Below are 14,047 nucleotides of genomic sequence, written 5' to 3'. Positions count from 1 at the left end.
CAGCTTGGAAACGTCGGAACGGTGCTAAAACGTTTGATACAGATACGTGAACTAAGGTATACAAAACTACGAGAAGCAATGCGAATCTTTTGGTACAATATGCGAGCGTAGATGTGGAACTCTTTGAGAAGAAAGGGGTCGGAGAAAAGAAATGGCAAAAAGGAAATCTGAAGGACGCGGGGACCTCACGGTCCCGAAACCTTTGGCTTGAAGGGCAAACGTACGTATAGAGAGGAGAGGACAATTCACCATCCATCTGTCCCGAACCTCTTGTACTCGAGCAAACGACAAGACTGGGTTGAATCCCGACTCAATCCAATCACCTGGTCTCTAGGTTTACCACCTTCGACTTCTCTCTCTTTGCCCTTCCCTTTCATCGATCGATTCTCGACGCCGTATTCAGGGTCGAGAGCGACTCTGAACCATCCTCCAGATTGCGTGATCGCGACGAGTTGAGACTCGGTTCGTTTCCGACGAGGGGCCGCCGGTGAGGGCTGGACCTGGCCGGACGGGCGCAAGGATTGTCTTCGCAGGGACGGCTTCACAGTGGGGCCGTCTTTGTTCGGCCCTCGAGCTGGGGACGAAGCGAGCGAATGCGCGCGTGAAGAAGAACCAGGACTGCCCTCACGTCCTCGATTCGCAGCAGTGGGGTGCGAGGTCGAGACGGACGAGTACCGAGGGATACTCGAGAGGGTTGGCGTCGATGCTCGACTTGCAAATCGTGATGGATCTTCCTCTTCTGGTTCGTCGTCGCTCTGTTCGACTTCAATCCAAGTGCAGATACAGCGGTCGTCTTCGACGGTCGGAGGCGCTGATGGGGGCGCTGTCGCGTTTGTAGACGGAATCGAGAACGAGGGTAGGCGTGAGGCGGGGAACGCGGGCGAAGGCAGGCGGAACTGAGAATGAGACCATTCTGAAGAGAAATACTTTGGGAGGTACGGCTTGAGGAGAGAGTACTGTTTCTGTCGCGGAGTTCTACTCGTTACAAGTTTGACTCGTCGTTTGGGTCAGACGGACAAGCGACCAAATTTGCGCGAACGGGGCAATGAGGAAACCCTTACGACGAGCCGCTGTCGGTGCCTTCAGTCCTCCTGCGGTCCTCCCTCGTGGTCCGCAAGTTCCAAACATGGACAGTGCCCTTGTCACTGCTGACTGCGATCGCTCCTCCATCTCTCCTGAAACTGAGGCCAAAGATCTCTGCAGTATCGGTACCACGGCGGAGTTCCTTGACGAGATGGCTGCTCGTCGGGTCCCACACTCTCACGAGTGTACCCTGCTTGCTCGTAGTCGCAAGCAGCGAGCCAGAAGGCGTGGTCGAGAGGGCCGAGAGGGCCGAAGTGTGGGCGACAATGATCGACACGGAGGGATGAGGCGCACAGGTGGGATCGTGCGACGGAGGGGGAGGTAACGGGGGGTCGTCGGGCGCGTACGGGGGCAAACGCACAATCTGCACCTGACCGACTTGTCGTCCCGGGAATGCGAGGAGAGACGAGCCAGGGTCGGATGCCATTGTGACGAGACCTGGGCGGGCGAGCGTCGGTACAAAGTCAGCTGACATGTGGGCGCACAGGACGGAGGACAGAGCGCACCTTTCGGGTTGTCGCACGTGTCGTAGGATCCCTCTCGCCAGATGCCTACGGTGCCCACGCCGAGAACATAAACGATGATGCGACGTCGGAGCGCCACTACGAGCCGATCCTTCCTGACTGCGAGGCCCCGCACGTCCTCGCGAAACTCGAGTTCAGCAACAGCACACGAGAGCTTGTCGTCCCAAAAGACGACCTTGTTGGGCGGGTACAGCGGCGATGGAGGGCCTCCAACGACGAGGAGGATGTTGGTGCGTTCGAGGGGCACAACCATTCCGAGCGACGAGTCTGGCGCATCTATCGGTTGATAACCGCGTCGCGAGTCAGTAGAGCTGCAGGACGAGGTAGTTTGCATGACTTGCCTCGACGCGTGAGCACTTCGAGGGGATGTGTGCGGTAGACGATCCAGCCTTCGGTTGTCGATGCGGCAAACACGCTCCCGTCCGCATTGAGGTGGATCCCCGTCAAATTAGATGGCGGTGCATCTTGCAACGTGTGCGCCGGGAGGTGAAGAGCCATGCATGCTCACGGTCGAAAACCGCTGCAAGTCAACCTGCACCGCATTGGGGCATACCCGCAATTTCGCTTCACGAACCATCGCTCTTTTCGCACTATTGTCATGCAGAATAGTCACACAGATCTCTCGCTCTCTCTCACACTGAGCTGCAATTTCGTGAATATCGTAACTATTTCCATGGTGATCCCGTTTAAACTTGCCTCCGTCGTGACGGTCCAGAGAAGAACCGCTGAACGACTGCGATATAAGGTATAGAGAGAGCTCAACATGTGCGTCACGACGACCAAGTGGACTGAAAGATAAGAAAGAGGACTGACCCCAGACTTGGAAAGCGCTCATTCCGCACATGAAGACGCTCTCGGCAAGCGAGAACGTCAAGATGCGCCACTGCGTACTCTTGACCGTGCTGACCTGTCTCGAAAGGAATGGCGGTGGTTGGATCACCCAATTCGATCAGCCTTGACGCGCAACTTCTTCCAGAGACGAGAGATCGGAGCTCACGTTGCGGTTCTCGCGTGTCCTGAAATACTTTTGGGTTCGCTGGATACTGCTCAGACTGCCACTGAGTTTGTAGATGCTCTCTTCGAGACTGCTCGTCTGTTCGGTCAACGCGGTCGGTTTCGCCGGTGCGACCGGACGAGGTTCACTCTCGACCATGATATCGAAATCGACGAGTTTCTCCGAGAACGACGACATATCGTTCGAGAAGCAGAACGAGTATTCTCCCGTGTGGTGCGCCGTGAAGATGTAATCTCCTTGACGTTCGCGCTCGCCATCAATGATGATCGTGTCGGTCGGGTCCGTCACGACCCAATCAATGTCGAATGATCCTCCCGATTGTACCTACGGGGTGTGAGCGATGAGTATCGTCAATTCCGTGTGCCCAACCCTCCAAAATGAAGAGGAGAGCGACGTACCGCAAAGTAGAATCCGACCTATCGTTGAGAGAAACGCAAAGCCGATCGCCTTGGGGTCAGTACGGAACTCGTCTCGAGAGGAGAGAACTCGGGCTCACCTTCTCGCCGACCTTGTCCACCAACGCGTAGAAACACGTCCGTTCGTTCGCGTTGATCGTGGTCGTGAGCGCACTCGCATCAACCCTTGGCACGACCGACAGCAACGCGAACGCCCACATGACCATGACCATGCTGAATGAAGCGATCACGCTTCGTGTCCGGGTCGCAGGCATGTTGTGGGAACAATGACGGGGAAGGGGAAAGATGCGGAAAGAGACGTGAACCTGGGCTGCGAAGCGGTAGGTATCGCGGGCTGGGTTAGGGTCGCGAGGCAGGAAGCTGGCGAAGCTGTCCGAGCCGGACGCGATGCACGACCGTCGGGGATTGGAGAAGTTGGATGAGAGGACGAGAGGAACTTGGATCACGCGCGTGCGCCGTGCGGTGCGGGCCCATCGAACACGTCAGGAGATGTTGAAGAATCATCGCGCTTAGGTCTCTCGAGAGCTCAATACCGCGAACGTTTCTTGCAACAAGGTCGTAAAAAGTGTCTGTCGTGAAATACAAACAAGGGCAGATGCGCAGAGTACAAATTAAAGAGTCCTACTTTTCAAAATCAAGATTCGTCCCAGTACCCGAACGATTCGCCGCGCAACGAGCTTGGACGACTCGGCGCTTCGACAGAGACATGTGGAAGTTGATTTCGAGGCGGCGCTGCTCCTGGAGGCAGCGAAGGCGTGTGTTGTCGTGCGAGAAGCGGGTCGGTGCTCTCAGTAGTTGGACTCTGCGGCGGTTCGGCCGCGATCTCTTCTTCCCGTGACACCGAACGTGACGTGACAGGTTCAGCGAGGTATTCGACTTCGGCTGAAGCGCCTCCGGTAGCGACTGTAGGGACGGGTGGTGCAGTTGGACGTGGTCGAGGTTTGCGCACGACCGAAAATCCTTTCTCGGACGAGTCGGCCGCGGCGGCTTCACCGTCGATCGGCTCGATCTGCGCGTTCTCCTGGTACAACTCTGGCTGCTCGACCTCCGTTTCATCGCGACGTCGTTTCCATGCGCCGAGTTTGACCCCACCCCATTTCCGCCTTGCTGGTCTGTCGTCGTCCGTGTCGTCCGTGTCATCGGTGAACTCGTCCTCGCTGAGCGTCGCTCGCCTCTGCTTGAACCTGCCAAAGAAGCCCTTTGGCTTGGCACGAGCAGCGCGACGTCCGTCACTGAGCTGACCCGTCGAGTAGTGCGACACTGTGTTTGAGAGCAGGGCAGACGACGACGGGAGTTGCAGCGAGGGACGAGTGGCATGCCGAGAGAGCGGAGGCGAGTCCGACAACGCATTTGAGCCGGCCATCTCCACTACTGCAGATTGCGAGAGTCGACGAGGGTTCCCTGGCATCCCAGCACGGGTCGTCGCGCCGTATGCATCAGAGGAAGCAGGAGGGTACGGGGGATAAGCGGAAGTGGCGGTAGATGGCTTTGTGTAATCGTAAGGGTTTTTGTGGGTAGAGCGTCCGCCGCCGACGCGAGTGAACCCTGAACTCGCACTGGAGGAGGGTGCTGGAGCTGCAGTCGCTGGAACGAGAGTGACGGCGTGTTCTCCCCAGGCAGCAGGCGCTTTCCTGAGTACTGGACCGCTTGCCGCGTTGCTGGCGTAAGCTCCAGGTTTGACAAAGCCGAGCGTACGGTCGGATCCGTTCCAAGCTCCTCCAGCCATAGACGACATGATGTGACCATCTTCGTCGACCAGTCCAGACGACGCGTAACGCCTCGTATCGAGGCTCATGGATGATGAAGGTGATGCGCGTCCTGGTCGAACCGGATGCGCGAGCATGTGAGTTCGCGTGCCAACCGTCGACTCGCTCGCACCACTCAGCCGCTCGCGCTGCATCCTCCGCCGCCTCGCTTCGATCGCACGTCGCCTCGCGTCCCCACTTGTTCGAGGCTTGGGTCCTCCACCGCCTTTCTTCCCACCTCGAACTCGATCGAGTTTTCTCAACGCACCAAACAGACCTCCGCCTCGACCGCTGCGACTCTCGTCGAACAGCACCCGGCCGACCAGTCGCACAACGAGCTCGAAGAATTTGAAGACGAGGACGGCGAGAAGGAGCAGGATGACGATGCCTTGTACGAGGAAGACGATGTAGGCAATCCAGGATCCCGCTTCGTTCGAAATGGCGACTGTCGGAGAGAGGACGACGAGGAGCACGGCGATGACGATGCGGGCGAGCGAGAGGAGGAATGCGAGAGGGCCCATGGCGGCATTGTCGTTCCAGGGCAGCCACAGAGACTGACAAACGGTCGAAGCTACCTCGACGAGCAGGATGACTGCCGTTTGAGCTGTCCCCGCCGATTGCGCGGCACCAATGATGACTCCAACCACGAGACTTGCAGCGAAGGTGACGATCGGGAAGAGACAGCACTCTTCGGCGTATGTGTTGTAGAGTACGCCAGTCGAGAGTAATACCGGCAGGGAAGTGTACAGCTCGCGTGACGGTTTGGCGTGAATTGTCCAGAGAAGGGCGAGCGGCCATGCGACGCACACGACCGCAAGCGTGATAATCGCGAGCACAAATGTCGATTTTGGCGCCTCGGAGCGCAATGTCAATTGATAAACCGAAAAGATTGTCAAGGGCAGGTGGAACAGAAGGAGGATTCGGGTGAGATTGCCCTGCAGGAGGGCGAGGTGGAGTCGCCACGAAGGGAAGTCGTCTTCGGGCCGATGTCCATAGTCTGCGCTCTCGTTGACAAAGTTCTCCTCCTCGTAGTCTCCGCTGTCGAGGTATTGTCCTATAGAGGTATCCCGGCCTTCGTGGATCGATTCTTTCTGCACCGAGTAGGACGTGTCGTCACGGCGAAGCGGCGGCGGAATGACCGAACCTGCACTTTGGCCCCTTCCTCCAATACGCTTGGGGCCAACAGCGTCGAGAAAGGCGTCGAACGCGAAGAACAGCGCGTGCGCCCCAATCACGGCCGCACAGATCGCAAAGAACGTAAAGGCGCACACACTCCAAATGTCTTGGTGTCGCACGCCGATCATGCGTGCCCATTTCTCAATTCCTCGATTCGACCCCTCAAGATCGAGCAAGACGGACGGTAGCGTCTCGTCAAGATAGAGCGGAGAATTGGCGTCCTGCATCTGCGAGGCGAACGACGAAGGAAGGGTTCTTCCAGCTTGGGGATATACGGACTGTCCGGGAGAGGTGAACGGAAGCGAGTTGTTCCAGACGAGCGCGGTCCATGGGGTCTGTTTGAAAACCGGATCTGTCGGGGTAGCAGCGAGCGTCAGCTCCTTGTTCCGAATGAGGGACATACACGTAGCGTACATGCGAATCCTGGCCAATCGACTGCCACGGTACCGACTAGCGTGAACCAGGCCACCGTAACAAAGAGTTCCCGAATTTCCGCTGTCACAAACCGCCTGAGACTCCCACTCAGGATGACCTGCTTCCCGGCCCATGCATTGAACCAGATCGAGCCCCACATTTGCCGCATCGAGGGATCGCTCGCCGAAGTGATTTTGAGCGTGAGCGAAGAGGCAATGTGCGCTTCGTTGTCCGAGAGCCAAGCTGTGTACGACGCGAACGCTCGGGCGATGACGTAAAGGAGCAGATAGAGGGCGAGCATGCCAATTGCGACTATGCGACAGACGAGAGTCAGGCATTTTCGCTCGATTCGCAGAACTGTAGCAGGTTGAACCTACCGAAACGGATCAGAGGATAGCCAAAATGTTTTGGATAGTACGGGGTGAACGTCAAGTCGTAACAGGCGAGCCGAAGCGCCGGGTTTGAAGGATCGAGCGCGACAAGATTCGTCGTGATCGTCGTGAATGGGTACGAATCCGTTAGGGGAACGGAGAATCCGAGCGCGATGTCGCCGCTGTACGGACATCCCGATTCGGTCACAGTTGCAGTTCCATTGGTAATGGTGCCCGTGTCGCCACTTGTCGTTCGGATCGAAGAGCATAGAGCGCTCGAGTTGTGGAAGACCTGGAACGTGAGGATCTCGGAATTGAGGACGAGAGTTGAGACGAGGTTCGTGTCATTGCTGTATCCTTCGCTCGAAGTGACCGTATTGCCCGTCAAGACTACTCGGAGCACGTCTCCGGTGCCGGTCAGCCGCGAGCCCTGTTGGTTGTACACCGGGGGAATCTGGCTTAGATCGACTCCATATCCATATTCGTTCGGCTCAGTCTGCCCTTGGTCGTACTGTGAATAGACCTGCGAGAATACGAGTTGCTGGTCGACTGGAGCGACGCTGGAATCGGTTCCTAAACACGAGCGGGGCGATGAAAGCAAGATCTGTGCCGATGTTGACGGGACCGAGGCGAGTAGCAGGACGATGAGCCAGTCGACGAGCATAGTCGGCGTGCGCTCTACAGGCTTGCAACCCTACCGGGGCATGAGTCGACGCAGGTCCTTGGTCAAGCCAAACAGCGCCTCACTTGGCGAAATTGAATACGTCGCGATCCCCTCGGGCAGCGTTTTTTCCAGCAGAAAAGGCAGTATCACTCTCAGGTATCCTTATGAGATCAAGCTAGCACGGCCACCAAAAATCGAGAAATCGATGCCTTAAGGACGATGATCCGCGGCTTTACCGTTCCATGATCACCGACAGCATGACGGCAGCCCTGCTCAAGGCTCAAGCCTTGGATTGCGATTGGCCAAACAAGCTGTGAAACAGGAGAAACCAGTGGAGCAAGAAGCAAGACTTCGGAATACAGGACTTCGAAAGCATGCGCGCGAAAGCAAGACTTGAAGAAAGCTTTACCCCCGAGCTATGGCATAAAGCGCTCTGAGCCTGAAGAGTATTTCAGTGCGGGGAGCTCATGAGCCAAGGGTTCTCGTCGCTAACTGAGACTCTCGAAAGTCCCTGAATTCTGACGGTACTGCTTGCGAATACAACTACTTCTGTCTGAACCTTACTCGATCGAATAAACGACCTTTCCATGCGCTGCACCACTGAGGAGATCGGCAAATGCCTCTCCGTTGTCGAGTCCGCGGACAACGTGCTCGCGGATCCTGCGTGTAGGCCGTCCCTGATCAATCACAATCTCGCTCGCCGGAACAACAAACTCGGAACACTCACTTGATTTCTCCCGACTTGATGAGCTTGGGCATCTCCTCTTCGAAAGCTGTGAGGTCCTGGTCCAAAATGATGAAGCCCTCCCAGCGGATGGATTTGAGAACGACTTGCATGTAGTTGCTGAGCTTGTACTGCTTGTCCTTGGGCAAATTGTACTGACTGACTCCACCGCACGCAATAATTCGACCCTTCTGATTGATTGTAGCGAGCACGATATCGAGGGTTTCGCCTCCGACGTTCTCAAAGTAGACATCGAACGGGTGCTGCTCGAGAACTTTCTGGGTATCTTCTTTCTTGTCTGTGAAGTAATTGAAGGATGGAGAATCAGGTGTAAGCGGGAGGAAGAAATCGCGCTCGAAGGGACGACGCTCACAGTTGAAAGCGACATCGACGCCAATCGACCTCAAGAAGTCGACTTTCTCGTCCGAGCCGGCACTGCCGATGACCTTGAGTCCGTGACGCTTGGCGAGCTCTGTTGATAGCAAATAGTCAAGTAAGCCGACGCTGCGAGACGGACAGAGCGGGAGAAGCTTACGAGCGGCGATTTGGCCTACTGCGCCCGAGCATGCAGAGATGAAAATGGTCTCTCCCTTCTGAATTTTGCCAACGTCGAATAAGCCGGCCCAGGCCGTCGCAGAAGGCATGCCGACACTCCCGACAAGGTTCGTCCAGGGGAGGTGCTCCTTGTTCTCGATAACTTGTCCTTTATGGAGTCCGATGCCACTCACGACGGAGTGATCCGACGCTGCGATCAATCCGCGCCAGATCGAGCCGACTTTGATGTCAGCATGGTCCGAGCGGACGACTTCTCCCACGCCGAGCGTCTCGAGCGGTGCTCCAACTTGAAGCGGCTCGATGTACGATTTCTCTTCGGCTTCGCGCATGCGACCGCGCAGGTACGGGTCCAAGCTGATTGCGTGGGCTTTCAGGACGAAGCCGCCATCGAGCGAAACGGAGTCGACGTCAAACTCCTTCGTCTCCTTCTTGAGGTGGGTACCGGGAACGACATCGCTCTTGGGCATTTGAGTGTACAGGAGGGTGTTGTTTTGAACCATGATGAATCTGGGGATGAATTTGAGGATGAGGGCAGGAATGAACGAAAGGGACATCATCGAGCAGCTGTCATGGAGTGCTACCTGTGTGGGCGCCAGCTGTGCACAGATGCAACAGACAAAGCGGTGAAGGGGGTCAGTGCGTCCCCTTAGGGGAGTGAGCTCATTGGAGTCCGAGCTGGAACAATAGACAAAGGATGCCTCGGCTAAAGGGGTCGATGCGTCATACGTATTACGAAGAGGCTTGTGAGCGGGTTGCGTCGTCTGGCGGAAGCGCGCCGTTGAGGAGATCAAGGGTTCTCGTCGCTAATTGAGACTCTCGATGGTCATGGTTCCTGAATGCTAATGGTACTGCTTGCGATTACATCGACTTCTTTCTGAACCTTACTCGATCGAGTAAACGACCTTTCCGTGCGCTGCACCACTGAGGAGGTCGGCAAATGCCTCTCCGTTGTCGAGTCCGTGAACAATGTGCTCGCGGATCCTACGTGCGCACCTCACAAGGTCAATCACAACCTCGGTCACCAGAACCACAAACTCGGAAGACTCACTTGACTTCTCCCGACTTGATGAGCTTGGGCATCTCCTTTTCGAAAGTCGAGAGGTCGTGGTTCGAAACGATGAAGCCCTCCCATCGGATCGACTTGACGACCACTTGCATGTAGTTGCTGAGCTTGTATTGCTTGTCCTTGGGCAAATTGTATTGACTGACTGCACCGCATGCAATAATTCGGCCCTTCTGGTTGATCGTAGCGAGCACGGCATCGAGGGTTTCGCCTCCGACGTTCTCAAAGTAGACATCGAACGGGTTCTGCTCGAGAACTTTCTGGGTATCTTCTTTCTTGTCTGTGCAAAAGGCAGAAAATAAAGACTCAGTCGAGAAGCGGGAGGAACAGATTATAATCGAAGGGAGCACACTCACAGTTGAAAGCGACATCGACGCCAATCGACTTCAAGAACTCGACTTTCTCGTCCGAGCCGGCGCTTCCAATGACCTTGAGTCCGTGACGCTTCGCGATTTCTTTCATGGCGAGATCGCAAGTCAGACGGGGCCGCGAGACGGTCAGAGCGGGAGAGGCTTACGAGCGGCGATCTGGCCCACTGCGCCCGAGCATGCAGAGATGAAAATGGTCTCTCCCTTTTGAATCTTGCCAACGTCGAACAAACCGACCCAAGCCGTTGCAGAAGGCATGCCGACACTTCCGACAAGGTTCGTCCAAGGCAGTTGCTCCTCGTTCGCAATGATTTTTCCTTTCTTGAGTCCAATGCCACTGACGACGGAGTAGTCCGACGCTGCGATCAATCCGCGCCAGATCGAGCCGACCTTGATGTCAGCATGATCCGAGCGAACGACTTCTCCGACTCCAAGCGTTTCGAGCGGTTTTCCGGGTTCCAGCGGCTGGTTGTAAGATTTCGCTTCGGGCTTGCGCATGCGACCGCGCAGGTATGGGTCCAAGCTGATGGCGTGGGCTTTCAGGACGAAGCCGCCATCGAGCGAAACGGAGTCGACGTCAAACTCCTTTGTCTCCTTCTTGAGGTGGGTACCGGGGACGACATCGCTTTCAGGCAATTGAGCATATAGGAGGGTGTTGTTTTGAACCATGATGAGTCTGGAGATGAATGTGAGGGCAGGAACAAGAGCAGAAGCGAGAGCAGCCTGAGGAAGACACGTCTTTTTTGCGCCGCAAGCCGCTGACGCAGAATTCGGCTCGGGCTCGGCTGAAACCCCGAACCGAGAGACGCTCGGACTCGCGGGGTCATCTCTCGGACTCGGGCTCATCTCCGTCTTGCGGTCCAGCGCTTCGACGCTCAGCTGGAGCGTACAAGTCCCAGGTCTTGCACAGAATCGCTATGGACCTCAAATATACAATCAGAAGTTGGTGCCGACCCCCTGTCGCGCATATGGTCTAGACCGAATGCGGACACCTCACGTGCACAGTTTTCGGACATCATGCGTTGGCGCCGCTCTCCTTGCGCTCTCACCTTGACGACAACCTTTCGACATCCTGACAACGCCGCACGGCTCAAGAAACTCTTCAAGCGATATCATTTCAATTTGCGTGCGCGACAAACCCGCGACTGAGTCATGCCGACAACAAGTCCCCGGTCTCGGCGGCTCTCGCGCCCTCTTCCATTCACGGTAGCCATTCCGCCGCCGCCAACGTCCTTCAAGAACGGTCAGCCACCCACTCTGCAAGACCCGTTCAACTCGCCCCGAACGCTCAAGCCAAGCCATTTCCGCGAGGCGGTCATCGATGTTCAGGCGGGACTGTACGGCCAGAAGGGCAAAGACCGAGAGCGCGTGATTGCAGAGCGCTACGATACGGCAGCTTGTAAGTGACAAGGGCTCTGCAGTCTTGCACCGTCCAGCGACGAGTGCTAATCGTTCGATCGTGTCTGACAGTCTTTGAGAACCCGTTCTCGCTCGTGAAAGGCAGAGACGCAATCGGTGACCTGTTTGGCTTGTTGGCGCTCGTGCCAGGTGTCAGCTGGAGCGAGTTGGGCGATGTCACCGACAGTCATTCGTTCGGTCCGTTTCCGAGCGGGGCTTGACTGCTTTCTCGGTCCGAACTGACAAGCGTTCGTCCACAGACGGCCACCGCATAATGTCGTTTTCGCACACGCTGCATCTCGAGCTGCTCCCGTTCCTGCATTCGGAGCAGGTACAATTCTACGGAGACGCCAGTGCGACTCCGTCGAGACGGCGAGCGTTCTCGGTATTCTCCCTTCCCGGCACTCCCTTTCCGCAAACCCCGACAGCGTCGATACGAGAATCGTTCTTTGGGACCCCGACTTCTGACGGGATCTTTTCGAAAACACACCCGGCGATTTCGATTTCAGGCATCACTTCGCTCCTGTCGTTGCTCAGCCCACGGTTGATCGCCTCGACCCTGACGACTTTACACATCAAGCTTCAGACACATCTCCTCTTCGACGAAGAGGGTAGGATCATCGCTCACGAAGATCTCTGGGGCCTGAAAGAAGTGCTTGAAGGCTTCTTCCCGATCACGTCCTTCTTGTACTCGCTGAATCGGCAAGGGCTCGGATGGATGGCCGGGCTGGTCAGTCGCAAGCTTGTGGGCAGAGAACGGGGATCGGACGAAGGTGTCAAGGAACCGTCGCAGGGCTTTGGCCAGGCCCCCTCGAGCATTCGCACCCCCGAAGAGGAGGATGTTGATCCGTTCCCGATCCAACGTCCTACTCTGGCACCGCTAGAACTGCCGAACGCAAATGGGCTCGGACTGTCGGAAGACTCTCGAGCCTGACCATGCGCCAGACCGCGCGATGTATTTTTCGGTACTATTTTTGCTGTAGCCTTAGCTTGTCGTACATTGTCATACTGCTCAAAAGAACGTACAGTGCGCTAGAGAAAAGCGCGAGAGATGGGACACACACCAACATTGTCGCGGGTTGACGTTGGCGCCGGATCCATCTAGACTTGACGCCCATCTCAACCACCTCCTCTGTATCGACACGTTTGATCTTTTGACGCAAGAATCTTGGCACGACTACGCGTGCATCTCGAACGAGTCATGGAGTCTCTCGGCCAGCTGAACGGGGCACTTCCGCCCCCTCCGGGCGAAGACCTCCAGAAGGCGTTCCGTCACGCCGCGCTATCGATCACGACCATGTACCAGGCATCAAAGAAGGCTAGTGCTGCCGGTGAGTTAGCTGCGATCACGCCTGAGGATGATGGATCGGCTGACCCGTTCGCTTCTCTCGTTCCCCTGTGACTCCGTGTCCTCGCTTGGCTCTCTGGTCCGTGCAGCGTATCTCGCCGGCAAGAAGGAAGCTCTGCAAGATGTTCTCGAGTTCCTGCAGACGACCCTCGATCACCCACAGCCAAACTCGTCGTCCGTATCAAGGTTGATCGATTACATCTGGTCAGCTCGAGACTCTCCTCTTCGTACCGCGAGTCCAACTGACTTTATCAAGACGACTGATATAGCGCGAGACAAGAAGCACTCAAAGCGGAGGAGGAAGACACCGAAGAGGAAGAAGCTCCTTCGCCCCTACCTCGACCCGCTTCGGCGACACTGGCTCCGCCCTCTCCCCATCGACCCGGTCCGTTCCAGCACCGCGCGACGACACCATCGACGTCTTCCATCTCCGCGACCAATTCTGCACCTCTCAGCCGCTCCAACTCGTCCTACCAACCTCGACAATCCACTGCACCGGTCCCGAGCACGAGCTCTGCCCCTGCTTCACCGTCCTTCTCGCCAGCATCGTTCCGTGCAAGCTCCCTTTCGCGCCCGAACCCATTTCCTGTCCCATCACTGCACACCAGCTCGACCCACACGGTTTCCGCATCGGCCTCGCCACTCTCGTCGACCGTGAATCTCCCACTGAGTCCGATCGCACGCGGTTCAACCTCGCATCATCATTCGAGATCGCTCAGAAGTCGAACCTCGAGTCGAGGGAAAGGGACTACATCGGCGACAGGATCGGGGCAAGCAACGCCGATCCCGCTAGGTCCCGTAGGGCTCGAAGCGGCTGAAATCGGTGCCGACGCGATGAGTCTCGGCATGAAGCGCAGATGGGGGATCCCGAGCGCAGCAGCAGATGACGTGGTCGATGTCGCGATCGAACCGGAAGCTCGACGTGCGGGCACAGCGGAGCACGAAGGCACTGGGGAAGGCATGGAGATGGAGATGGAAGGATGGGACGGCATGGGCGAGCGACCTTTCAAGCGCGTGGCAAGGGGTACGCGACGAGGTTCCAGTGGCGACACGAGGGAAGGAGACGACGATGGTGACGCTCGAGGCGCAGTGTCCGACCTGCCCGCGTGAAACCTGAAAGATGTTGATGTCGGGTGTCTCAGTTCTTGCTCTTCCTCTCGTTCTAGCTCGTACATTATTCTGT

The 14,047-nt window shown here is 56.8% G+C and overlaps 7 protein-coding genes across 7 annotated transcripts; 2 read left to right on the top strand and 5 right to left on the bottom strand.

The window, feature by feature from the left end:
- Positions 1-245: 245 nt before the first annotated feature.
- JCM15063_006542 (uncharacterized protein) lies at positions 246-2,105 on the bottom strand (the record flags this gene model as incomplete). Its single annotated transcript, XM_076681276.1, has 4 exons — positions 246-975; positions 1,062-1,521; positions 1,590-1,883; positions 1,949-2,105. 4 exons carry the CDS (start codon positions 2,103-2,105, stop codon positions 246-248), a joined length of 1,641 nt encoding a protein of 546 aa, XP_076531599.1.
- Positions 2,106-2,293: 188 nt separating this feature from the next.
- On the bottom strand, positions 2,294-3,250 carry JCM15063_006541 (emp24/gp25L/p24 family protein; the record flags this gene model as incomplete). Its single annotated transcript, XM_076681275.1, has 5 exons — positions 2,294-2,340; positions 2,421-2,514; positions 2,605-2,946; positions 3,021-3,038; positions 3,119-3,250. The coding sequence occupies 5 exons, from the start codon at positions 3,248-3,250 to the stop codon at positions 2,294-2,296; spliced, it is 633 nt and encodes a 210-aa protein (XP_076531598.1).
- Positions 3,251-3,672: 422 nt separating this feature from the next.
- JCM15063_006540 (uncharacterized protein) lies at positions 3,673-7,408 on the bottom strand (the record flags this gene model as incomplete). Its single annotated transcript, XM_076681274.1, has 3 exons — positions 3,673-6,311; positions 6,374-6,685; positions 6,751-7,408. The coding sequence occupies 3 exons, from the start codon at positions 7,406-7,408 to the stop codon at positions 3,673-3,675; spliced, it is 3,609 nt and encodes a 1,202-aa protein (XP_076531597.1).
- A 560-nt stretch (positions 7,409-7,968) lies between these two features.
- On the bottom strand, positions 7,969-9,187 carry JCM15063_006539 (MDR family NADP-dependent oxidoreductase; the record flags this gene model as incomplete). The annotated part of the gene is made up of 4 exons (XM_076681273.1): positions 7,969-8,068; positions 8,136-8,430; positions 8,506-8,604; positions 8,668-9,187. 4 exons carry the CDS (start codon positions 9,185-9,187, stop codon positions 7,969-7,971), a joined length of 1,014 nt encoding a protein of 337 aa, XP_076531596.1.
- A 381-nt stretch (positions 9,188-9,568) lies between these two features.
- Positions 9,569-10,787, bottom strand: JCM15063_006538 (MDR family NADP-dependent oxidoreductase; the record flags this gene model as incomplete). The annotated part of the gene is made up of 4 exons (XM_076681272.1): positions 9,569-9,668; positions 9,736-10,030; positions 10,107-10,205; positions 10,268-10,787. 4 exons carry the CDS (start codon positions 10,785-10,787, stop codon positions 9,569-9,571), a joined length of 1,014 nt encoding a protein of 337 aa, XP_076531595.1.
- Positions 10,788-11,270: 483 nt separating this feature from the next.
- On the top strand, positions 11,271-12,450 carry JCM15063_006537 (uncharacterized protein; the record flags this gene model as incomplete). Its single annotated transcript, XM_076681271.1, has 3 exons — positions 11,271-11,517; positions 11,589-11,714; positions 11,777-12,450. The coding sequence occupies 3 exons, from the start codon at positions 11,271-11,273 to the stop codon at positions 12,448-12,450; spliced, it is 1,047 nt and encodes a 348-aa protein (XP_076531594.1).
- A 267-nt stretch (positions 12,451-12,717) lies between these two features.
- Positions 12,718-13,974, top strand: JCM15063_006536 (uncharacterized protein; the record flags this gene model as incomplete). The annotated part of the gene is made up of 3 exons (XM_076681270.1): positions 12,718-12,847; positions 12,954-13,068; positions 13,134-13,974. The coding sequence occupies 3 exons, from the start codon at positions 12,718-12,720 to the stop codon at positions 13,972-13,974; spliced, it is 1,086 nt and encodes a 361-aa protein (XP_076531593.1).
- Positions 13,975-14,047: the final 73 nt, after the last annotated feature.

This window comes from Sporobolomyces koalae (genome assembly GCF_050403365.1).
Source record: "Sporobolomyces koalae JCM15063 DNA, S_koalae_JCM15063T_v1_ctg62, whole genome shotgun sequence".
NCBI classification, from domain to species: domain Eukaryota; kingdom Fungi; phylum Basidiomycota; class Microbotryomycetes; order Sporidiobolales; family Sporidiobolaceae; genus Sporobolomyces; species Sporobolomyces koalae.
Note: the sequence above shows the minus strand (reverse complement) of the source record. Positions and strands in the feature narration are given on the sequence as shown.